The sequence below is a fragment of the Triturus cristatus genome, chromosome 3_2 (assembly GCF_964204655.1).
Source record: "Triturus cristatus chromosome 3_2, aTriCri1.1, whole genome shotgun sequence".
Lineage (NCBI taxonomy): Eukaryota > Metazoa > Chordata > Amphibia > Caudata > Salamandridae > Triturus > Triturus cristatus.
The window spans coordinates 696,884,760-696,912,032 of NC_140584.1; the positions used below are offsets into that span (position 1 = coordinate 696,884,760).

At 43.2% G+C, this 27,273-nt stretch overlaps 1 protein-coding gene across 1 annotated transcript in view; it reads left to right on the forward strand.

The window, feature by feature from the left end:
- The window catches only part of GTF3C3 (general transcription factor IIIC subunit 3), a 371,442-nt gene that overhangs the window by 178,377 nt on the left and 165,792 nt on the right, over positions 1–27,273 (forward strand). Inside the window, exons 11-12 of the mRNA XM_085648757.1 lie at positions 13,427–13,629; positions 25,773–25,874. Coding sequence (XP_085504883.1) covers positions 13,427–13,629; positions 25,773–25,874 — 305 coding nt within the window. The remainder of the gene's footprint in view (positions 1–13,426; positions 13,630–25,772; positions 25,875–27,273) is intronic.

Consider the following 27,273-nt stretch of genomic DNA (forward strand, 5'->3'; position numbering starts at 1 on the left):
AGAGATTCACTTCAAAGTTGGAGGACAGAGTGTGCCAGGATCGGAGAATCTCAGAGAAGAGGGGTGAACCCGCGTGACCGCGCTGCCCCTGAACCGAGGACATGGAGAAGTCCAAGGCCCACGGGGCTCTTCAGCCTGTGTGAGCTTGAGGGAGCATCAGTCCAGGCGCCATGGCCCCCGAACCTGGGGACAGAAGACAAACACGCAAGACGTAGAGTTGAGCTGAAACTGGGTCTCTGCCTTGCGAGCTTGCACGTGTATGCCTTCTGTCAGATCTGTCCTCGGCATGTTGGCCTGCATGAAGCTGGTATGGTGTGCTGGCCTCTAACATCAGTGTATGCACATCACGCAACTGTCTCACACTCCCCTGGCGTTGAGTGAACCCCGCTGACCCCATTGCTAGTCCTAGACGAACATCAGGGTTTCTCCTCCCTACACCCCGGTGTGCCCTCTGATGCGCGTAGTCCCGGTGCAACAGAGCTCTGTGCCATCTGAACTCTCCTGTTACGATGCACGGCTCCCAGTTTATTCGTGATTAAAGGGGTTGAGTTACTCTGAACTTAAAGTAGGGTCCCCTGCACCGCTGGGATGCCTCTGTCGCAGTGATTGCCAATGAATCCACCTTAGCCACCTACACTGGAAAGTCTTCACTCCATGTTAAGTTAATAATTGAAATATGCATTTTGGCCCTCAAAACCCAAGCTTCAGATGCCATATGTGGTTGTTAGACGACATTAGACAGAGCATTACAAGAATGGAACACTTTCACGATACGTGAATAAATCGCAGTAGGCAAAAGAATTTTTTTTTTAGCCTGGTTTCATTTCGTATATAATTTTGTAGTTAGCTCAGCAACTGTATCCCAAGCAACGGTACCCATAGTACAATCGCGCCACCTAGCGTCTTCAGAGAAGTCTTCAGCCTCCAATCCATGTTAGTTTTGAACTGAGCGTGCAGCAGCACTCCAAACAGACAGGCAACTCCGCGTGACGGCTCCTCGTAGTGTATTCGATGTGAAAAGTGGCTCTTGTCCTGATGCGATGAGGCAAGCAATACCACAGTTTCATTTGGAGAAAGTGACCTGCCAGAGCAGTGTTTTATTGGAATGACTGAACAGGACTAATTAATGTGTGCAGCAACAGAGCATTCTACTCCCGTGAGCTATATATAGATTTACAGTTTTGCAATTTTTGATTCCGACATAATATTAAAGAGCCCCTTTGAAATATTCGCCCTTTGTACAAATACTTATTTTATATCTCTGGTAAATTGTGTCCTAATTCCCTGGTGCGACTTTTAGCGCTTTATAAAACTGATCCAGCGATCCGGGATTAAATCATTTTCATCACTTGGACCCAATTCAATACCCTACAAGTCCCTTTTATGCTGGGTGAGTGTAAACCAAACTTACCACATTTTCATTCCCTTTCATCCTCCTATTATCCTTTTGTGGCGATGCAATCTTTATTATGTAATCAGGGTTTGGCAAAATAATAATTGGATGTAGAAATAAACTATTGTACACACTTCATATAACCCAGTCATTAACTCTAATAAAGACAAACTCATTTATGAGTTAATAATGTTTATCTATAATAATGTGATTGTTCATCAAGTACAAAACAGCTCAATTCATAAATCTCCATACCAGAGAAGTAACAATAGAAAATGACAGAACATGTCAAGTGCAGCGCTCTGAGTGAGTGGAAAGGCGCAGAGACAAAAGAATAGAGACATAAGTCATTTGCAAAACATTTATGCAAAGTTTGAAAATCATACTAACCAAAGTTCAAGAAATTTAGAAAGCTACCCTCTGGCTATGAGAGTAAGCCAGGCCCCTCAAGAAGAGTTAAGGAGCAAAGTTTTAGTCAGGTTTCAACAGGACATAAAATTTAGCAAATGGCAAACCGCTCTCTCCTCTTCCAAAGTAGGAAAATCACGCCTTCTAACCCCATACCCCGGTTACCTGTAGTTATACTCTAAATTCTCTAAAGTCCAACCCACATTGTGTCATAACACGCAATTTTAATTTCATTCTATTGGTCAAAACGGGGGGTGTTCTGTCGCACCACTCTTGACATGACAATTTCGCAAAAAGATCCATTGTTTGTTTATTCATTTTATCAACTTCCAGCAATGGAATCACAAATTTCAGGCTTCTATAGTTTGTACGCTTCCTCCATCTCAGTCACGTATCAACTTTTGTGCCTCGATTGTTTCAATGCGCTGTTCACTGAGGAAATGTTCCATTCTTATATTCAATTTGTTTCCTCCTTGCAACCTTGACAGGCACACAGGGCTTGCGAAGGACAGTTCACAATTTTTCTTCCCTTCTACATTTCTAATACGGCATTTTAATTTCAAAAGTGACTTTGTGGCCTTTTCTGCAGAGCATGAAAAATAGCACTTCTAGGAAAGACAAATAAAAGTGTTATTTATCTTTTATAAAGTCATAATATTAAAATGCCCTATGTGATGCATTTTCTCTTGCTTTATCTATGCGCATTTTTAAGGACTATTCTTTTGTTTCAGTTTAGTGTAAAATAAAACTCGCAGTTTTTAGTCTGTTATTTTCGCGTGCATTTGTGGCCTACTACAGCACTTTACCACGCGCTTACGCAGTTTTCATCTTCTCCCATTAGTCTTTTCATTTAGTATGCACATCACTCGATTAGTATTTTGCACACAATGGGGGTTTAATCCGAGCAGGTTTTATTTCACGAAAACCCTGCTCCATCAATCCCCCCTTTGATGGCGACTTAAGCCATCATAAAAAAACAACCCAAAATACAAACTGTCATTTATTTATACTACTTAGAAAGCAGTAGTTCTCTTTTGTTTCAACATAACTCATCTATATCTTTTACTATTTCATAATAATTTCTTCTTCTGTCTTCTACCTCTATTTCTTCTCTTTCTCTATCTTGCTCTCCGTTTTGTATCTGTTTGTTTCTTACATCTGCAACATTTATATATTAATACCAACATTATTATGCCTGTAGACACAGCAACTATTGGTGTTAGTATTTTCCCTAATAAGCTATTACCAAAAGCAGAAAACCAATTTCCCACTGAGGAGAAACCCTTACCAAGTCTCTCCCAATACCGTCAACCTTCAGTTCAGTTAAATCATCTCGCAAATGTGTAATATTCTTTAATATATCCCTCTAGGCTCTTACTTTTGTCAGGCATATAAGTACAGCACTGTTGAATTTTCAAAATGCTACAGACTTCACCCTGTTTAGACAATAATACTTCAAGGGCAAGTCTATTCTGTAAGACCATAGATCTTATAGCAACCATTTCAGTATCAATCATCAAGAACCCACCAGCAGTGTCTGTTGATAAACGATCAACCACTGTGGACAATTTTCACATTTTATGTGAATTTAAAATTACCCCAACTGAAGGTATCACTGCTCCGAAAATATCACCCGCAATTTCTGCAGCACTAATTCCCCTTTTGCTACGAGTTAGTTCACCCTTCTTTTCATTGATTCCATTACTTTTATCCAAATGGTACACCTTGGGGAAAAACAATTCCCATATAACAACACCCATTCCAATGTGCAGGCAACCTATAATAGGCATTCTTACCAAACACATAATATATTCCAGGGAAAACAGGATCCGTTCCTCCTCTTATTCCCCAACCTCCCATAATGAAAAAAAATATGATCACATTCACTACAATCATTAAATAATTATTGTAGTCAGTTTTCAACCTAAGTAAGCTACACTTTTCCCCTATGATGCCAATACAGAGTAATTGCAGCATATGTCTCACCCTTTTTACAATCACCTTCTCTAAAAGCCCATGGAGGTACCCAGAACTTTTGCTCAGCAGCTTTTTCCTTAAAACTCTGTCTTCTATCTTCTACTAAATTTATAAATGCAATCTCCTCCTGATGCAACTTGCATGTTAAATCATTTCGATGAGCATATACAGTATCTATTGTTTTAGTTGAATGAAAACATTTCCCCATGAATTCAGCATTTTTAGCACTAATTACTCTATTCATATTTAATCTATTTGGAATTTCAGTAAACACCAAATCCAGATTGCAATAATAATACTGTAAATTACCCCTCTCATAAAATAAGCTAGTTAGTACACTACATGAAACACCATTTGTTAAAGGTAAGTGATGGTAGGTCACTCCCTCAGACACAGACAATGGTAATTGCATGCACACATAACAATCTCTCTCATCCATAGGATCAACATATTCGTACAAGAGTTTAGTAAAGACATTTAACAAAAAATCATGAATTGAATTATCTCGATATATTATTGCTTGTTATCTTTTCCTTATTAGTTTGTGGTTCTTCTTTAAGATTATCCACATCCACTTTCTCACTCATCACACTATTAGTATTATTACCTTTAGTAGGATACTTAAAATAAGGCACAACAACAATTAATGCTAGCCAAAACAACATTAGTAGTAAAACATTTATAAAGCAAACACTAATACATCTACGTTTAAAACTTTGGTTTTGATGTCCAGTCTCTAATAAATCTGCTTCTGCCATTTTCTTTTGTAAAAATCAAAAATTTCAAAAAGATTCAAAAAACTAAACTAAAACTAGAAACAACTAAAATCTTCAGAGCCTTCAATTCAACCCTGCTTTAACTTTACACTTTTTTTCAAAGTGATTTCTCAATTTTCTGCACCCCAATTTTAACACAGTTTATTTTGATTGGCTCATAACTGTTTTCGTGACTTGATTCTTCTACAGTCTTTTCTCCACTTTGATCTATAAGTACAGCTGTTTCAGTCACCACATACGTCCACTCAGATGCTGTATAATTCTTGTTCGGAACTCTTGTTCATTTTGTTCTCCGAACTGTATCTTCTTCAGAATCACTTTGTTCAGTCTGGCTCGATACTACTATTATGGTGTTTGGAACTTTTTCTTTCAGAGTGTATTTCAGTCTTTTCACTCCCTTTGGCCATACATCTCCTTTTCTGGCTTTCTTCGCTGCACAGTTTCACCATATTTAGGATCAACTTCTCTTGTTTGTTTGTTTTCTTTGTTGCACTTGCTCCTCATTTAAATCCCCCCCTTCATTGACATCTACAACAGTCTCACGAGACCCAGTAGCTGGTGCCCACTTGATTCGACTCTGTTCAGTCTCATGCTCTCCTTGACTCTCAGCCTGTTCTTGTTCTTCCTCCTCTGTTCTCTGTTCTGGGACTCTTCTTGTGTGACTTGCATGAATCCAATTTGGTAAGCCACCACACTTCACTGTTGCCGTTGCCACCAGTATCACTTGGTATGGAACATGCCATCGTGGTGCCAAACACGACTTTCACACATGCTTCTTCACCAGAATCCACTCTCCTGGACTTAGATCATGTGCTTGTTCCCGCTGTGTTGTGGTTGCTCACTTCTCCAACCTGATGAGACACAGAACACACCACATCAGCCAATCCTTTGCATTAATCGAGCACTAGATCATCAGTTATATTCATCAGTTGATTTGCTGGGACTATTTGCTGTCTCATTGCTCTTCCCATAATCACTTCATGAGGTGACAACCCAGTCTTTTTATCAGGAATGCTTCTCATACTCATCAAAACCAAGGGTAAAGCATCTGGCCATTTCAGTGCTGTGGTTGCACAGACTTTCGACAGTCTTGATTTAATAGCGCCATTAATCTGCTCAACCACACCTGAAGCTTCTGGCCGATGGGCACAATGTAATTTGTGTTCAATTTGCAATGCTGCACAAATCATCCGAATTATTTCATTATTGAAGTGTGACGCTCTTTCTGTTTCTAAAGAGACTGGCAATCCAAACCGTGGTATTATCTCTCTTAATAGCAATTTAGCATCTGTTAGACTATAATTTCGTCTTGTTGGATATGCTTCTACCCATCGAGAAAACAAACAACAACCAATACATATTTCAGACCATTACATGGGGGCAGTTCAATAAAATCAGCTTTCAGTCTGGTAAATGTTCCTGCTGCTTTTCCCATTCGTCCTCAACCACCAACTGTCCTTCTCCCTGCATTTTGCTGCTGGCATGTTATGCACCTCTGGCAAAGACTTCCTGCAATGACCCTGAATTATGGATTGTACCAAGACTGCTTACAGAGCCTAATCATAGCATCTCTCCCTATTTGTGTTAAGCCATGATACACCCTAGCCATCTGATAGCAGGCTATCTGGCATTATTGGTCTCCCATCCTGGTACACCCACATTTCATCTTCTGTCCTTCGTGTACAACCTGCTTTAATACATGTTCTTTTTCTTCCACACTAGCCTATTCCTGCAATTGTCTAACTTCTTCCCATGTCTCTACAGGAGAGATGACAATTTGTATCAGATTTCTGCATGTCTTTGTTTAATGAAATCAAATTTTGTGCACAGAATCGTGCAACTTGATCAGCGTATCTATTACCACTCGTCACATAGTTGTTTCCAGATTTATGTGACATTTGACTACTGCAATCTCTTTGGGCAATTCTAATGCAACAAAAACATATTTCAAATTTTTACTCTTCCTTATTTGGTCAAAAAACCACGCTGCATCTATAATTTTCCAGAATCATGCACCACCCCAAAACCATATTGACTATCCGTGAATATGATTACTCGCCGATTTTTGCCAATTATACAAGCTCTGGTTAAAGCAACCAGCTCAGAAATTTGGGCTGAATTTATTCCCTTTAAGCATGAAGCCTCAAGAACCATGGCCACTGTGCAAACTGCATAAGAAGCACAGCAAATACTTTTTTCGTCTCTCAAGCAAGATCCTCACAACCATCACACAATCCGATTTTGACAATGGTATATCTTTTATATCTGTTCTTGGCTTTGTACACAACTTATTCACATCCAGACAATCATGGTCTGCTTCGTCCACCACTTCCTCACAGTTTGGACGTGGCAACGAAGTAGCTGGGTTCAAAATCATACATCTCTTCACAGTCGCATTCTCTCCTTCCAGTATCACTCTTTCATACCTTGTCAATCTACTACTCGTGAGATGTTGAGTTCTGGTTCGTGTTAACGAAATCTCAACAGAATGTCGTACGTACACTCTCACTGGATATCCCATCACAATCGACTCACTCTGCTCCAAACTCACACAAGTAGCAGCCACTGCTTTCAGACAACCTGGTAATGCTGCAGCCACTGAGTGCAAAGTAGCAGAAAAGTATGCCACTGGACGGCGTGCTATGCCATGTGTTTGCAATAGGACTGAAAGTGCACATCCATCTTTTTCGCAACAGAATAGTGCAAAGTACTTAGTGTAGTCTGGCATCCCTAATGCAGGTGCTCGACAAAGGCTGTCTTGCAACTCTACAAATGCCTTCCTGTATTCCTCATCCAATTCATTTGGATCAACCACAAGACTTATGTGTCAATCTCTGTAATGGCTTAGCTGTCCGTGAGAAACCACTGATCTACTGTCTGCAGTATCCAACCATACCCAAGAACATCCAAACTTCTTTCTGTGTTCTGGGAGGACCCATTTGCAAGATCACAGCAATTCGATCTTGTGATACTCTCCTGACTGCATTTTTGTGTCCCAAATATTGAATCTCTTTTTGACAAAACTGTAATTCAGCAGGTGCCACTTTATGCCCACCTACTGCTAAATGGTTCAGTAGAGCAATTGTATCTGTCACACATGCTTCTCTTGTCTTTGATGCAACAAGCAAGTCGTCTGTATACTGCACTAACACAGAGTCTTTTGGCATCGCCAAAGACTCTAGACATTTTTTTCAGAATCTGATTGAAAATTGAGGGACTCTGCTTACCCTTGAGGAACTAAGCACCATGCCAACACACGGTCTCCGAACCGGCATGCAAAAAGATATCGACTATCCGAATGCAAAGGTATCGAGAAAAACGCTTGACACAAATCAAACTCTGTAAACCATTCCGCGTCACAAGGTATTTGGTAAAGAATCACTGCTGGGTTTGGTACTATTGGACAACAAGGTATCATGATCTTATTAACTTTTCTCAGGTCTTGAACTATCCTGTACTTCCCACTCGGTTTCTTAATCCCCATCATAGGTGTATTACAAGTACCTCTCTCTCAAAATGCCTTGTTCAATCATTTGTTAAATTACAGGAGTCACTCCTGCAATGGTCTCAGGACTCATTTTGTACTGTGGCGTTTTTGGAAATTCTGCACCATGTTTGACTGAAATCTAAATAGGGTCAACTCCTTTCATTAATCTGATATCTTTCCCTGAAAAATACCACACATCAGTCATCACCGTCTCTCTTAATTCAACAAGCAAATCCTTCGCTGTAAGAAAAGAATATAAATCATTCACTTCTGTCCCTTGCCTTGCCAACATCACTTTGAACGCAACATCCTCATCTGGCGTTTGAAATGCAATGTCATCTGGTGTACAATAGATGCTGCAATTCATTTTGCACAACAAGTCTCTACGTAATAGGTTTACCGGACTTGTATCACACACCACAAATCTATGTTAATCCCTAAACTCTCCAATGTGTACCTTCATTGGTTTTGTCATGGAAGTTTTAATTAGCTGGTTTGACGCACCTACAACTTGGATAGTATCTCCCGAGAGGGGTAGGTTTGGGATTTCCACTGTTCTCACAGTAGAACGGTTAGCCCCAGTGTCTACAAGGAATGTAACAACATTACCTTCAACTTCTCCATCCACAAAAGGGCCACACTGATCTAACTCTAAGGATGTGTCATTGAGACGTATCTGAAGACATTTCCCTGACACTGTAACCAGTATTGTGAAGCAGTCTGTACATTTTGAAAACCCACATTCGCACTGTATCTTTCTACTTGAGCATTCACATTATCAGGCATAGGAGCTTGTGGAATTTGTACCTGTGTAACTACCTGCTGCTGCTGATTCACATTTACTTCATTCTGCATCTGTTGATTAAAATGTTGATTAATTCCATTATTTCCTAGAAGACTCCTACACTTGTTCTTCCAATGTCCCAATTTTCCGCACGCATGACAAGGACATTTCTTTTTCATTTCATCTTTATTACCTTTGCCCTTTCCTTGAGTAAGAACACCACTATTCATTATAATACCTCCCTGGTTAGAAAGCTGACCATTTTGAACATTTTGATTCCGACCTTTTCCCTGTAAACCTGTTTAAGAATAATCCACACAATTTCCACCTTTCTGTGCTGCCTTCATTTGTGCCCACATCAATTTCTCTTTCAGTTTCCTATGTCTTGCTTCAATATCATCACTACAATATTTTGCATATTGCAAAACCTCATTCACACTTTTGTTTTGCCAACAAATTAAATGCTGTTGAATCATATTACTAATCTCCGTTTTCAAACCAAACACAAACCTGTATACAAAATGTCCCATATCTTTGTCAGTTATACTTTCAAAACAGCTATACTGTTTAAACACCTGCAAAAGCCTTTCATAATAAGCATGTACTGATTCTTTAGTCTCCTGAGTCATTCTGTCAATTTTAACCCAATCTGCCTCTTTTGGTGAAATCTTACTCTTCAAGTAAGTAATTACTTGATTATATTTTTTCATCACTTCATCTGATGAGGCTCCAGTCTTCGCATCTCTAGGATATTCTTCTTTTGGCCAATCTACTGCAATTTTACACTCAGTCCACAAATCAGCTGGAAACACAATATCAAACAAACCATCCACATCTTTCAACAAAACTTTTGAAACCTTTACAAACCTCTCCAATTGTTTGTACCACTCAACCGTTTTTTCATTCAATCCGGGAAATTCATTATTAAATGACAATATATCTTGTCTTGACCAAGGAATGTGAACGTATCCACCTCCTGGAACTTCTCTCATTGGATATATAATTTCAGTCGTCAATGCCCCTGTCCCTGTTTCCCTCACTGAATACATAGGAGATGCACGGTTGTTTACAAGCATTTCTTCTTTCTTTTTAGTCCATCTACCTTTCCAACATTCTAATTCCCCCCTATCGTTTCAAGGTATTAATCAACTCCTTAATCTGCATTCATTTGCCAAAAGCGTTCAGACTCTCCAAATCTTTGTCACTAAAATCCAATCTATATGTCTTTTGCAAAGCTTTTGATTTTTCAATATCCACTCATATGTTTGTGCAACTTCAGCAAACCTTGCTTATAAATTCTTTGCTCTCATTGTAATGTTTTTAAACAAAAACAACTTTTCTTCCTGATATTTGCTCAGTCTCTCTCGACTAATTGTACCTAAAATAATTTTCTTCCAATTCTCCTTTTAATCTGCTTACGTCCATATTCGTATTCACTTTATATGACATCATCCCTCTAATCCATTCATCCAGCTCCTCTGGTGATGGTTCTACTGATACCCCTGAAGTAGGTGTCACTTCTCTCGTATTCTGCACTAATCTTCTAGGATCTATTTACACATTTTGCTTTGGGGTTTCCGATGACCTCTCTGCAATATCAATCAATGTTCCCATCTCATTTGCTCCAACACCATTACTACTCCTAGCATTATTAACAGGCACTGTCAAAGCATGCACTCGTGAAATATTTTGACCCTCACTATACAATGGGACTAATAGACCAATTGTCACTGGAACTGATAATCCCTTTAAATTCATTTGCTTAATTCTTTGTGACAAATAATTTTTTGCCTTCTTAATTACTTCTACATTTCTCTCTTGTGAAGGCTGAGAAGCTTCAATTTGAATCAAAGGAGCATGTGGAGTAATTTTTTCCTGCTTGTCCTGATATGGTGGAGGTCTGTTTAATAACAATTCATCTAATAATTCATCATCAATCTCATTTGGGTCTGGATCTGTACATTCCACATTTTTCTTTTTCTTTACATTTTCCTCCAGCCTGCTCCTCAACGACAACAACAAGATATAAACCTTCACTTCTTGCAATCACACCTCCATCTTTTCAGCTGAGCATCCCATTTCACTTCTGAATATCTACTCACAGCATTTCTATATTTATTTGCAGATCTGTCTCTTTCTCTCCTATATGCTTCATGTTCCCATTCCTCAAGCTCTTCATACTGCATTGTTTTAGGATTTGGTCTCAATTGATTCATCTGATATCTCAAATTTTCAAAAATCCTCCCATTAAAAGTACCATGCTCTGGTAAAGCCAGATTTCCATCTCCTTCTGTATATTTCACCCAATTCTCCAACCATGTGCATGTATGATATCCTCGTTCTAATTACATAAATGAAGCGGGATATCAGCTAGTGGCACAGGAATTCCCTTTCTAATAGGTATAGGATCATCCTTTCTAAACAAAATCCTCATCATTCTCAACAACTTCATTCTATTTTTCTATCTCCCGCTACACTAAATTCAATAACAAACCAGGAAAACTCTTCCATAATTCTACTTACGCTATTTGTTCACCCTGCCCAATACCAGCGCGACTCACACCAACCAACCAAAAATAACACAATACTCTTTGGTCACGTTTTCGCTAACTGACCAATGCCAGCGTATCTCTCTCTGACGTCAGTATAACTCCTACTACTGCCCCTCGCTTTACTAAATATCTCGGCAATGGACTACAAAATCCTTTTTCAAAGAAAATAAATATTAGAAATAACATAAAACAATCCTGCTTTGTCTGTCCCACTAAAAAAAGCGATAGATTCAATCGCTCAAAGAGATTCTTTTGCTGCTAGCGGAATATAGACCAGCATTACTCCACTCCCAATCAAGTGAAAACTCTTCAGGACTTCTTCAGTTGCGCCTTTCAAAGGTACCCAACACATCTCCACTATTACTAACTTCAGAGTTCCCTATGCAATATTAACAACCTCTTTCTTTGCTTAATATCACACCAGCAGACAAAACACTTCTCAAAGTGTACTATCCACACTATTCTTCTGCCCATTAGGCTAATAACATCAAGGGATCTAAGGTAACTCCGTAACTTAATTTAAGGTCAAACGACGGACCACTACATATAACAATAGTACAATATGTTAATCACCAAAATCATTAATTCAAACCTATTAATTTGCCGAATTAATTAATAAAACCATCAGTCTGCTACCAAAACTGATCCAGCGATCCAAAACGAAATAATGTTCATCACCTGGACCCAATTCAATACCCTACAAGTCTCTTTTATGCTGGGTGAGTGTAAACCAAACTTACATAATTTTCATTCCCCTTCATCCCCATATTATCCTTTTGTGGCGATGCAGTCGTTATTATGTAATCGTGGTTTGGCCAAAATATTATTTGGATCTAGAAATAAACTGTTGTACACACTTCATGTAACCCAGTCAATAACTCTAATAAAGACAAACTCATTTTTGAGTTAATAATGTTTATCTACAATAATGTGATTGCTCATCAAGTACAAAACAGCTCGAATCATAAATCACCATAAAGAGAAATAACAATAGAAAATGTCATGAGAACATATCAAATGCAGTGCTCTGAGTGAGTGGAAAGGCGTAGAGATAAAAGAATAGAGACACAAGTCATTTGCAAAGCAGTTATACAAATTTAGAAAATCATACTAACCAAAGTTCAAGAAATTTAGAAAGCTACCCTCTGGCCATGAGAGTAAGCAAGGCCCCTCAAGAAATGTTAAGGAGCAAAGGTTTAGAGTCTGGTTTCAACAGGACATCAGCCAGCCCATAGAATTTAGGAAACAGCAAACAGCTCTCTCCTCTCGCAAAGTAGGAAAATCACGCCTTCTAACTCCACCCCCCAGGTACCTGTAGCTATACTTTCAATTCTCTAAAGTCCAACCCAAATTGTGTCATAACATGCAATTTTCATTTCATTCTAATGGTCATGACAATTTCGCAAAAAGATCAATTGTTTGTTTATTTATTTTATTAATTTTCAGCCAAGGAAATACAAATTTCAGGCTTCCATAGTTTGTACGCTTCCTCCATCTCAATCATGTATCAACTTTTGTGCCTCGATTGTTTCAATGCGCCGCTCACTGAGGAAATGTTCCATTCTTTTATTAAATTTGTTTCCTCCTTGCAACCTTGACAGGCACACAGGGCTTGCGAAGGACAGTTTACAATTTTTCTTCCCTTCTACATTTCTAATACAGCATTTTAATTTCAAAAGTGACTCTCAGGCCTTTTCTGCAGAGCAGAGAAATCGCACTTCTAGGAAAGACAAATAAGTGTTATTTGTCGTTTATAAAGTCATACTATTAAAACACCCTATGTGATGCTTTTTCTCTTGCTTTATCTCTCCGCATTTTTAAGGACTATTCTTTTGATTCAGTTTAGTGTAAAATAAATTAGCAGCTTTTAGTCTGTTATTTTCACATGCATTTGCGGCCTACTACGTTTTTTAACTTCTCTCATTAACCTCTACATTTAGTTTGCACATCACTCAATTAGTATTTTTCACACAATGGGGGTTCAATCTGAGCAGGTTTTATTTTGTGAAAACCCTGCTCCACCACAAACGTTGACTTCTCTGTTTCTAGATTGCTTGAAAGCCCTGGGACACATGGAGCAGGCGGCGGACAGCTATGGTAAAGTTGTGGAAATGGCCCCACTGCATCTGGATGCTCGAATCTCTCTTTCTACTCTACAACAGCAGCTGAACCGACCAGAGAAGGCTTTGGAAGCTCTCGAGCCAATGTATGACCCGGATACACTTGCACAAGATGCTAATGCTGCCCAGCAGGTAGGACTGACCACGCTCATGCAAGGTGTTATGTTTTGTGCATTTGTATAGCGCACATTCACTCAGGAGGGTATCCTGGCGCTTGAGCAGGAGCGATGTGTGCCGAGCAAGGGTCGGGGCTAGGTGAAGAGCCAGGTCTTCAGTTTCTTGTGGAATTCAAGAACTGATGAGGCTCTGGTGTGAATGGGTAGGTTGTTCCGGATCTGGTTCCACGCATGCAGGGGGTGTGAACAAGTAGGAGTCCGGCTGAGTGGAGATGTCTGGTAGGTTTGTGGAAGTTTGTGGTTGTTGAGATACTTGGCGCCACCATTGTGCTAGGCCTTGTATGTGTGCATCATGGTCTGATTCAGTGGAATACCTTCTACCGCTGTAGCCGTATAGTAAATGAAGTGCATGTTTGGGTTCCCCTGATAGAGAAAGTGCATCATCAAGTGCTAGTTCATTATTCTAATCACGTGAGCTCACCTCTACCTACTTTAACTACTTTCTAACTGTAGGTCTGCTGGAACTGACTAGAAGCAATTTATTCATTTTTAAAAACTGCCCCAGTGCCACACTTGAATAAGGGGCCTGATTACAATCTTGACGGGTAGGATACTCCGTCACAAACGTGACAGATATCCCATCTGCTGTATTAAAAGTTCCATAGTATATCATGGAAATGTAATTTGTCACGTTTGTGATGGAGTAACCCTGTCCGCCAAGATCATAATCAAGCTCTAAGTCTGATCACAATGTTTTGTTTAAGGCACACTATTCAGTTTTTTTTTTTTGCACCTGATATTCAATAATCTTTAATGTAACTTATGTTTTCACGTGTGTGACCGTCTTTACTCACAGTTGTAATATAAGTTGTAACAATAAGCGTACCTCTCTGTTTATTATAAACTAAGTATTTTTCTTTTTGTCTGAGCAAACACAAGGAGATGATGGACGGAGGGCTGAAGCTTTTCAGGCACTCACTCCCCAGTCACAGATCTGAGTTCAATCCATCATCGTTCTTTAGCTTACTTCACCACCCCAGTTTAGACCCGGCCATATGCAAATCAGTATTGAACCTGTTCCTCATGGAAAGGCCTGACTTGGCAGTTTGGGCTGGACTATTCCATTGATATATCAATGTTGACTCGCATGTGGTGCACGTTCTAAAAGGGCTGATCCACATGTCTGCACCAAAATCTTTTGAAATGACTCAGTTGGATCAGAATACTTATGTTCTTGATGTGTACCCAATTTGAGCAGTTTCACAAATGGCCCCTGAGATTGTTAACCCTGAAAACAGCATTCCTCACAGCGGTCACTTCAGCTTTTCACTTGAGTGAGTTACAAGCATTATCCATCTATCAAACAGTTTACTAACTTTTTTTCAGGACCAACTAGTCTGAGGACTAAGGCAGAATTTCTCCCTAAAGTTGTGACACCTTTTCATATTGGACTGTCTCTTACCCTGTGTAAGAAACTGGCGCTATATATACTACACCAAAATCAGGTGTAGGGTGTATAGAGTCCAAGTGTCCCCAGAGGTAGGCAGAGGTTAAAGTTAGATAGAACCTTACTCTCTAATAGTGGTAGCTTGGTCGAGCAGTAAGGCAGTATCAGAGGACAGTGTTAAGAATTTGATGTACACACTCAGTCAGCAAATGAATGCACATACTCAGGAACTGAACTCTAGGCCAATTGTTGTTGTATAAAAATATTCTGTTTATTTTTAGAACCAAGCAAGCCTGACACGGGTACGCGTTAAATACTTTTCAGTAGTAAGTTACTGGATATAGAACAGTTTGAAAATGCAATAGAAATTGTACTTTGTTTGATTTACATGGGAGCAGTAGGACGCAACACTCAGCAAATACAGTACATTGAAATGAATAGGCTTTTTCAGTAAACTGCAGGTAAGTTACTTTTTACGTTACTTTTCTAACTTGGTGCTGGATACCTAGATTCAGCACTGGAATATTTCCTGGAAACAGGTAAGTAATTATGTTTTGGTTATTGTCATGATTTTTAAAGAATATTTTCAGTTTTCAAAACTCCACACTTAGAAACTTTTTGGAGCAGTTCAACGAAATGAATAGGCTTTTACAGTAAATTGCAGGTAAGCTACTTTTCACGTTACTTTTCTAACTCAGTGCTGGATACCTAGATTCAGCACTGGGTCATTTCCTGCAAACAGGTGAGTAAACACGTTTTGGTTATTTGTGCGATTTTTAAGGAATATTTTTAGATTTCAAAACTCCACACTTAAAAACTTTTTGGACAAAAAGTGTCAATGTTATCCTATGGGAGGAAACACAGTTAACGTGTCTCAGTTAACGGTTCACAGGTAAGTAAACAACTGTGTGTGTTAAGGTTCTGGGGTTGGACTCAGGGGGTCCCCCAAGGTCAGTGATGCACTGTTGTTGCACCCTCAGCGGCACTAAGGCGGCCGGGTGCAGAGTGTTGAGGCCCAATGTTATCCAATGGGGAATAGGGGGCCACCGGTTGGTGGCTGCTGGCAACCCCCCCCCCCCTCCCCCCCCGGTTACTCCCATATGCAGCAATTGATGCCCCGTGATATAGATTCTGTGGAGAATTTTGAGCTGTATCAATCAAAGACGTGCTGGGATTGCGACTGTCCTCGGGGAGGACACCGCTTCCCGCCACTCCTCATCGTCTATTTCGATGCCGTCTCTTACCCGTTTTTCCCGTAGTGCGTGGAGGGGGTTTTCCATGTTGGTAATACGTTTTTTGTATATTAAAGATATGGTTTTCTTGGGTAAATGACCGTCAAGTATCCGGTCGTTTAGGGAAGAGGCGTGGGGGGGGGGGATGATCCTTCTGGAAGAAGTGATCAAAGTGCATGGCAGGCCTGTGCGTAGTGAAAACGTTCAGAATTTGCCAACTGGTGTTGGTGCTGAAGTGTGGTAAATGACTTTACTTCGCCCTTGTCCCAGAGGTCCTTGATGCGCGCGATCCCAATAAGTTCCCATTTGTCAAATCCCTTTGATTTCCATAGGTCACCCAGCATTTGGGAGTCCCACAACGGAGTTACTAATGTGGGTTTCTACCCCCATCCGAGCGATTTGTTGGCTGCATGCCAGACGTCGACCGAATGTTTAGTAGGGCCCGTAAGTGGATATCTAATTGGTTTTGAGTAGAGCACTCGATTTATAAGTCCCCCCGGGGAGGAGCCACCTATCCATGTTGTAGCCGGGATTATCAGGTCGGCCATATATGCCGTGATTAATAGCCGCAAGGTGTGCTGCCCAATAATATTTCTTGATGTCTGGTATGCTGATGCCCCCATCATACCAGTTGATGGTGAGTTTATGTAGTGCGATGCACGGTTTCCCGTCCCACAGAAGATCTCGCTGGAGCCCTTCAATTGCTCTAAAATACGAGTTAGGGACAGGATCAGATGAGTTTTGCAAAGCATATAAAAACCGGGGTAACGACATCATTTTAAAAAGAGCTGCTTTGCCCAACATCGAGAGAGGAAGTGTTTTTTTCCAGCTAGCTATATCTCGTTTGAGTCTTTGCAGTGGTGGGACGAGATTACGGGTATAACCGAGTGTCTGGTCAAGGAAGATGAATATTCCCAAACATTTAAACCCTTCTGTAGTGATTTGTATTGGGCAATTTCACGGTGGTGGGGGCGGGTCTCCCCTGAGGGCATAAAGGAGGGATTTCTGCCAGTTGACACTGAACCCGGAGTACCTGCCAAATATAGCCAGAATGTCAAGGACCGCGATCAGGGATTTCTTGGGGAGGTAAGGTACAGCAGTATATCATCTGCGTAGAGGGAAATACGATCTTCCCAGTCCGTGGACCAGCTCAGTCCGCTTATCACTGGATCGCTCCTGATCCATGCCGCAAGGGGTTCTAGGGCCAATGCAAATAGTAGGAGAGAGAGAGAGAGAGGGCACCCCTGACCGGTCCACCGACTAAGCCTAAAGGTGTCTGATATTTTGTTGTTGACTACTACATGCGCCATAGGTTCGTGATTTAGGAGGCGTTTCCACTGAATAAAACCCGGTCCAAATCCCATCTTTGCGAGTGCTGCGAAGAGATCGGACCACTCAACAGTATCGAATGCCATGGTGGCATCCAGGGAGACAATTATAGCCTGTTCTCGAATAGTGGCTGCTCTTCCCAGAACACCATGAACCCTGCATAGATTCAGTGCTGTATTTCTGCCCGGCATGAAGCCAGATTGATCGGGGTGTATTAGGCCCCCTATGACTTTTACTAAACGATTAGCTAGTAGTTTGGCCAGGATTTTAGGTTCTGCGTTGAGGAGCGAGATAGGGCGGTATGATGCACAGTTGGTTTTGGATTTTCCTTCTTTGTGTATTGTAACAATAGTGGCTACCCTCTGATCCACTGGCAACAATCCCCGCTCTCGGCTCTCCTCGTACATGGCCTTTAAATACGGAGCCAGCTTGTCTGGTCTAAGTTTGTAAAGTTCAATAGGAATGCCATTGGGACCCAATGCCTTGCCGGAGTGTAATGATTGTATCTATCGCAAGTGCTATTTCGTCTGTAGTCAGGGTGCTGTCAACATAGTTACAGTCAGCAACCGAAAGTGTGGGGAGAGAGATATCCCTCAGGAGTTCCACAGAGTCATCTTCATTGTATGGTGCTATGGACGTATATACGGCGTGAAAGTGTTCGGCAAATTGGCTGACAATGGCCTGCTGGTCCGTCATGGGAGTCATCTCTAAGCTCAGGGACCAGTCTGCTAGCCCACTCTTTTTTATCAAGCCAGGCTATCAGTTTCCCTGCTTTGTCACCCAGATCATAGATTCTACCCATCTTGTCCCTCCCCAATGTTTTGGCTTTATTGGTCACTAGCGCCCTATAACTATCTTGTTTAAGGCAGAGTGCGTGGAGTGTCTTAGGTGTGGTGTCTGTTTCTAGTTCTTGTTCTAGTTGGTAAATCTCCGCCTTAGCATCTAAAATATCTTTGTCTCTATCCTTTTTATTTCTGATATTAATGATAGGGCTTGACCTCGGATCACTGATTTAAAGGTTTCCCATAGTGTTTGGGGAGATTCTACCGTCCCCTCATTCTCTCAGAAATAGTCATCTATGGATTTGGTCAGGTCTTTATGGATTTTCGGGTCCCGTAGATACCACGGGTTGATGAGGGGGGGGGGGGGCAATTCTCCCCACCTGCGTGCGGCTGAGGACCATGTGCTCCCATAGTGGGGAATTATCGGAGATGCACCTTGCTAATTGTCTGATTTCGTGGATATATGTGATTTGTGGCACAGGGACTATAATGTAGTCGAGGCGGGAGAGACTATTGTGTGCCCCGTAATGGAACGTATGTTGTACATTATCTGGGTTGTATGTTCTCCACCCATTAACGAGTCCCATGGCCTCCAGAAAATCAGACAACCAGTGTGACGACTGTCCTATTACACGGGGGGGTGGCGGTCTAGTGTGCCTGAAATTGCGGAGTTGAATTCCTCCCCTCCCCCCCAGTACTAGCAACCCATCCGGTAGTGCCAGTAAAATAGCGCTGAGATCTTTAAATGTGGTGGCCTGTAGACCCGGTGGCATGTAAATTGACATAAGTGTTATGGTCTGTCCCTCCCATATACCCGTGACCCCGATGTACCTACCCCTATCATAGGTCCAAGTAGAGTTTACCGTTAGGGGAAATTATTTTTTCATCATAATACCCACTCCACACGAGTTAGATGTGAAACCAGCATGTGCGATCATCGTGTAGCCCCATCTGTGCATCACCTTACACGAATTCCCAACCAAGTGTGTTTCTTGGAACATGACAATATCAGGTGCAAGTCTTCTGATATGTTGAACAACACTACGTTTAATCTTGTTCCCAAGTCCGTTAACATTCCAACTTAATATTGTAGCATTTTTGTCCCACTGCGCGCACCTTGATTCTAAAATAGATTTCTGTGTCCTCTACAACGAGGCCGATATGTACTGTTGATGCGAAAACCATAACACTAAACAAACAATAACCCACAACCCAAAACAAACCCACAACCACCCCCCTCCCTGCTTCCCTGCACTCTGGGCGTAGAACTGCCCATTCAAACTTGCAGAGTGCCTGTCGCCCAACTGGAGAGCTAAAGGAAGAAAAGTGTGGAGAGCATCACTCCGCCCCCCTGCCCCCATCCCCAATTTCTGTTATGTAGTACCCAAGCAAATCATGTCCTACTAGCGTGGCGGTCAATCGGCAGGAGGGGATCCCAACTCAATTCAAATCACCACTGGTCCCATTTGAGTACCCCACACAGGCGAGGATACAGCATCGGTGAATGCATGTCCATCAGTCGTTTATGACCCCTTCAGTCTCCTTGCTAGAGGTCTGGTCGGTCTCCCCGGCTATGGTGTCCAGTGACACGGTCTGTCTGGCTGTCCAGCCATTCTGAAGCCGTCTCTGGTTGCTCAAAGAACCAGGTCCGTCCCCCTGCTTTCACTCTCAATTTCGCCGGGAAGAACAACGCATATTTGAATCCTCGGTCTCTGAGTTTCTTCTTGACCATCAGGAATGACCTTCTCTGCCTCTGTACTGATTGCGTGAAGTCCGGGAAGAAGGTATTTTCTGCATTTTCATAGCGAAGAGGGGAAGTCATTCTGACATTTTGGAGAATCACATCTCTGTCTCTGAATTCTAGCACTCTTGCCAGCATCGGACGCGGAGGGGCCCCCGGTTTCGGACGACCTCCTGGGACTCTGTGTGCCCTTTCTACTACAAAGAATTTACTGAGGCCTTTTGGCTGTAGGTGTTTTAGGAAGAGTTCTTCTACAAAGAGGTCCGGTGTCTGTCCCTCCGCCCTTTCAGGGACCCCCAGAATATGCCCGTTATTTCTCCGGAGGCGCCCTTCATAATCGTCCAATTTATGCTCAGTAAATTTACAGAATGTCTGCGGGTCTTGGATGTTCCCTTGGAGATGTGCAACGTCCTCCACGAGACTCGCCTTGGTGATCTCAACTTGTTTGACCTTTTCAGTGGCTTTGCTGAGGTCATTCCTGATGAGATTCATTTCAATGGAGAGAGCGTCCATTTTGTGTTCCAAGGAGGTCCTGATTCCTGGGATTGCCTCCATAACATCCTTCAAAGTAAGTTCTTGGCTCTCCCCTCCGAGGTCGCCCATGGATTTGTTTCTCGGATGTGGGTCTTGTGGTATGTCTTTGGGGATCGTGAAACGGTGCAGTTTATTTGATTGAACCATCTTGGGGCCCTTCGCGCCCGCCATCTTGGATTTCTCTGAGCTTGCCATTTGGTGGGCTTGGTGGGCTTCAGGCCCCCTCTCCCCGATTTGCGGCGTAGGTCAAAGGGTGCAACTCGTCACCTCCCAAGCGTGGGCCCCCAGGGCCAGCAGACCGATTCTGACTGTCAGTGGGGTCTCTCAGAACCGACCGATACCGTTGCTCACAGCAATGCGTCGGCAACCTCAAGGATGGCGCAGTCTTCAACCCTCGGGGGGCACGCGTGGAGCGGCTCGATGGGATCTGGACAAGTTCAGCCCTCCCAGGGGTCTTCCGGCCAGGAGGTGTCTATGTGGTCTCTGCTGGCGCCGCCGCACTGGGGAGAAGGCCCAAAGTCAAACACCCGCTCCACTGCTGTCTCGATGTGGGGGGTGCGGTTGAGTCTTAGCAAAGAAGTGGGGGGGGGGGGAAGAGCGCCACTCCCCAGTCTCAAATATTGGCACCCTGGTCCACCTTACTGCCCCCGTGTTGTTGCTGGAGGATTGATCACCACAGCATTAGTCCACTTTTTGGGCCGCCACGCCATCCGGTACCGGCGCGCGCCTCCTGCAACGTTGGTCGCCGTACCACCCAGGGCACGATGAAGGTCCACCGAGTGCTTCAGGCAAGGAGAGTGTCTCCGCTGGGCAGGCCGAGCGGGACCCCGATCTCGCGTAGATATGTGGCCGCCTCCACTTGCCCAGATTTCGGCCTCCACCAGCACGTCAGGCCCCGGCTCGGGCGGCTGCACAGGCCCCAATCCGCCGGGACTCGGAGCTCCGGCTATAGACTGCTGTGGAACACAGGAGTGCTCGGGTCGGATTCCGCATCCCTCCCTGTTTGTATTTCCAAGCTTGGGTTGCGGATAAGTGTGCCGAATAGTCGTGGGGAAGTCAGCAAGGACGGAGCCTGTGGTTTAAGCGGCCATTACCCTACGCCACTTGGCCACGCCCCCCTCCTCTGGGGTTTTTGAGGTTGCTGGCTGCAGGACACACCAGGATTTCTCAGGAGCAGGTTCGAGGGTCGACAGGCCTGTAGGGCTGGGGCCAAGTCAGTGGGCGTCGTCCTCTTGTTAACTCTGCACGGCTCTTCGTCCTTCTTATCTTCTTTCCTTGTCGTTTCTGGATCTGAGGACGGAAGGTTCAGGGTGCCCCCTAAATACTACATTTAGGGGCGTTACAGGTAGGTAAAGGGCAGGGACCAATGAGTCCCTTCCCTGGGGTGGGTACACCCCCTATTCTGCCACTCTCCAGTGGGAGGGGGGCAGGAGCCTGTCCCTGGTTGGCTGGGTCCCCCCATCCTCAAGATGGCGGGGACTCGAGGTTGTGCTTCACCTCGCCTCCCCACCTGAGGGGTGGAGTTGGCAGCGGTGGGCACACCTCTCTTCCTCACATGTTTTTCCTGTTGGTTCTCCTGCCCAAAGTGGGGGTGTGGGACAAGTTGCTGAAAGCAGCAAATGGTCTGGAGAGGCTCACAAAGGCAGCATGCCTTTTGAAGCTTCTCCTTCGTGAACCCTGCCCATCCTGGGGGAGGAGGCTTGGCACCTCGTCCCAGGATGTGCATTGTTTCAGGCCCCCAAGAGCAGCAGCTCTTGACCCAGGGGTCCAGAAACATGTCTGGTGGTGGCAGCCTAGACAGCCACTCAGTCAGGTCACTAGAGGTTGGTCGCGTTTCAGGGGGAGCTCTAAGATGCCCTCTGTAGTGAATTTTACATTAAATCCCACACTGGCATCAGTGTGGGTTTAATGTGCTGAGAAGTTTGATACCAAACTTCCTAATCTTCAGGGTAGCCATTATGGTGTTGTGGAGTTCGTAATGACAAACTCCCAGCACCATATAGTCTTAATGGCAGCACTGCACTTACAGTTCCCAGGAATGGACTTGGGCACTGTAGGGGTACAGGGCTCATGCACCTGTACCCTCACCACTGGCATAAGGCACCCAGCTACAGGGGTGACTGATGTATGCCAGGGCAGTCGTTTGTGGGCATGATACACAGGGATGTGTGCCATGTCGACTCTTCACTTTGTTCTGCACCATGACACGCAGCCTGCAAAGGCAGTGTGTGAGTGTCCGGGTACAGGGCCTCTAAGGGTGGCACAATAAGTGCTGCAGCCCTTAGATGTCTTCTCTGGTCACAGTGCCCTGGGTACCTGTGGTACCATTTACCAGGGGCTGACATGTGGCCAGAGATACCAATTGGGTTTAGGCTTCAATGCAGTTTTAGGGAAGGAACATAGGCCCTGGGTACCTGATTAGCAGGAGCCCAGGGCACACTCAGTCAAAGAACATCATCAATTCAGCAAAAAGTGGGGGCATGCCATGCAAGAAAGAGGGCACTTTCTCACATCCTGCTAGCATTCTTTGTCCCACCGTATGCATCCAAGCAGGGGAAGAAACGTGATTATTTGGAAGCAAAGAGAGTCCTGAGCTTTTATATTGATCGCACCAAGGATTACCGGGTGGACGATCAACTCTTTGGGTTCACTGAGACAAAGTAGGGCACAGCAGAGCAAAACCAGGCCATTTCTAAATGGATTGGGCTGTGCATCAAGATCTGCTACGGATTAGCTAAGGAACAACCTCTGGAGGTTTCAGGGCTCATTTTTCTAGGGGCCAAGACTGCACCACTGCACTGGTGCATGGAGTACATGTCTTGAACATCTGCCAGGCTGCTGTGTGGGTTTCAGTTCACACATTCACAAAGGACTACTGTTTGGAGAGCCATGTCCAGCAGGAGGGACATTTTGTCTGTTTGATCCTGCAGGACTTTTTGCCCTAAGCTATTCCACAGACCACCAATTGGTAAGATACTTGCTTTGGTATCTATTTACAAGGTGAGGAACCTGCGGTTAGTCATATCCATCAAAATTACAAGCTGCTTACCTTTGGTAACTCTTTTTGTGGTGGGATATTCTATCTAACTGCAGATTCCCCAACTACCCTCCCCTTTCTGTTGATTGGTCTCTTTTCTGTAGCCAAAAAGGTCCTTGTAAGAGATCTGCACTCTGCTCAGTATGATTCACGTAGGGGCTCTGTGTCTTACAGCACAGACAGATATGATAAGGAAACTGATGATGACGTGCACGGATAGCAGTTACATGTGGCCCGACTTCACTTCCGAGGTGGGATGGACCCAGCGTGGAGCCACACGATGCCACCTAACATTGTGCTGAGAAAAATCTATGGATCAAGTCTGGCACGTGAAGGTATTCATTAGGTGGGAAATCTGTATTAGATATAGTATCCACCAAAAATAGCATTACCAAAGGAAAGTAACTTGTTCTTATTAGGGTTGTGACTGATACATATTACGGCCTCCAGTATGACAGTCAATACAGTTGTAGGGATGTAGTGGCATTGGTCTGGACTGCATCCCACAGTTTTAGCAAGAATGTGGATTGGGAGAAAAAAAGAAATGCTGGATCTTGAAGAGGCTGGTTTTGAGTAAAAAACCAGCCTCCAGCACCAGAGGAAATAAATAGCTTAGCTGCCATTAATCATACAGGCAGAGATTGTGACTTTCTGTTGCACGCACAGCAAAGCTCTGAAGGCACTGTGACTCTGCGTGTAATTCTTCATAGTGCTCATTCATTACTTTACCTCTCCTCCACCTCACAATAATGCATCCTGAACCTATTGCCCACCTGCCTCAGGAACTCAAATGCAGACATCTGCTTCTGACTTCTGTGGGTCCAGTCTGAGAGCCACATGTTTATTTGCTGCCAACTTTTCTCTCTGTGGCTTAAGATTTACCAGGCTAGGTTAAAACGAGATATGTGTAATGCCCCTATTATCATAGAGTCTGCACCGCTCCTTATGCTGGCAACAAACACTATGCTGAGATGCAGATAGATTTTGGATGCCAGCCAGTTCTGTTCCTACTAGTGTGGCTGCATAACAGACAGCTATGCATTCTAGAAGAAGTAGAGAAATGGCCTCCAGGCTCCTCACCCATTTCTACATTCTACGACAAGATGTGCTTCAACGGGAGTTAGGATGTTGAGTTGCAGAGAAATACCCCTGGAACGGTATTTAATACTGTCTCTCATCCAGTAAAAAAAGGTTGTCTTCTAGTATTTGGCAACAGAGTGTCTGGTGGAGGTTCCTTTTTGCTAGAAAGTTCCTTTTTTCCTTTTTTTCCTGTTTAGAGAGAATGGCTAATCCTTCTTTTGAATGAGGTCTTCATTGCAAATTGTGATGCAAATTGTTATGCAAATCCTAATATTTATTTATTATCTATTACTATTATTTACTAATTGTTATGCTTTTTTATTTAAACAGAAAAAAACATGTTGGTAGAAAAATAGAGAGTATTTTCGGATTGTCCTATTAAGACATTAAACAACTTTACATAAAAAGAATCTGTATGAATAAAAACTGGTAAACAGAAGAAAAACCGTGTCCCTGAAATAATTTGTTGTCACTGTTACTTCTACCCACACAGAGAAGCTTGTCTCTTATGTTTGAATTATTCTTTTCCTTCTCTTACACTGAGTTGTTTCTATCCTGCAGATAAGCGTACATAAAAATGGCCCATATTGGGTTAATATCTCTCAATGTTCTTCCTTTTGTCATCATTAGTGTCAGTACAATGCAGGACATGGTTCAATTATTTGCTTTGAGGACATTTCCTGTGATTCCCAGTATTGCCTTTTGTGGCTCTTTAGGGACATTCTTCATTGCAGGTCTAGTTGTCAGTCTTAATTTTACTTGCTGCTTTCTGGAAATTGACTTTCAGCATAAAACTCTAAGTTATATTGTAGAGTTCTAGATGGTTGCAGCTTTGTGTTACACATTTTGACTGAAGCATAATCATGCTCTTATTATATGAAAAAGGTATAGTATTATAAATGATGCTCCTTCGTAATAAAGTCTACGGTCACAAAGAGAAGGTGTGTGTGTTCATAGAGCTCTCTTTTCTTATTTAGGAATTAAAGCTGTTGCTTCATCGATCCACTTTGCTTTTCTCACAAGGCAGAACATATGATTATGTTGACACATTATTCACGATGTTGGCAATGCTTTTAAAGGTGAGTGCACTATGAAGTGCAGAGTAAGCGATGTCTAAAGCGGTTAAACATACAAGCACTTTTTTGTGTTTGCAGTTTGTGAGATATTTTTAGATGGTTGTAAAAACCACAATTTTCATTGCAAGTCTACAGTTTATGAACATTTAGATGAGCCTTGCAACTGTGAAACTTTTTCACTGATTTGTTAAATGCTTTTTGTGATATTTGTTTTACAAAAATCTGTTGCATTGTCAGTTAAATTAGCTAATTATGTCTGTTAAATAATGTTTTGAGAGATGAGATTACCACCATTTTGAATTGGGTCGAATTTAGGATGTATAAAAGAGGTTTTGCAGCGTGAATTTTCCTGGATTCACTATGCTGTGCATTATTCCGCCATCTTGTGGTTGGGTCCGGAATCGTAGTATTCTCTCGCTCTCTTTTTGTTTTTTTTTCGTGGCCCAGGTGGTCGGCAACGTCCCACCATTTGATGTCCTTTATGACGTCGGCGCGCTTCCTGCGGAAGCTACCACCTTTGCTCGCCATCTTCAGATTATTTTTTCCCCCGTTGGGTCTGGATCGTTACCAAAAAGTTCCAGTGTTTTTGGAAGAGGATTCAAGAAAAATCGACGAAAATAAAGTTTTCAGCGACACCGGACTGTAGGTCAGGTAACCAGAGCAACGAGGGAGAAGTTGGAGACCCAAACCTCGACGTTCGACGGAGGATGCGCTTGCAGGGGGCACCCTGAGCGTGGGGATGGACAAAACACCATTCAAGTTTTGCACCAATTGCCACCACAAGTACGCCCAGAAGGATCAACATCCAGTCTGCAACCTCTGCCTGCTGCTCGACCACAGCAGCGAAGACTGCAACGCCTGTTCGGCGTTTACACCGAAGACCCTCAGAGTAAGGGAGAGGCAGAGACGGGCGAACCACAACATGCAGGGCCAGGGGCCACCACCATCGCTCCGAGACTTGGGTCTCTACAGTGGAGAGGAGGACAACATCGCCGAAGGACCAGAGGACTGCACGGTCGTCGAGGTCCATAGGAAGACGTCGAAGGAGGTAAGGGAGTTGTCGACCCCTAAACACTCAGGCGACACTCGAAAGAGTGAAGCAAAAGCCCAGAGCGACACTCACAGAAGTGATGCAAAGTCCTTGAAGGGAGCTCTGCCGTCGAAACACTCGAAGCTACCAGGGACAGTCAACTGAGCGGATCCTTCAAAAAGGACTCCCAATCGGCGAAAGCCCTCAAAAAACAAAGTTTGTCGAAGGTTCCCTTCGAAAAGGACACCTTGGCACCGAGAGAAGAAGGGCAGACTTTGTCGTCGATGTCGGTGGCCACGAAGAGAAGCGCTGCAACCCTCGACGCCGAACATGCCGCCGAAATGGAGAGGAAGAAGAGGAGGCTCGAGGCCG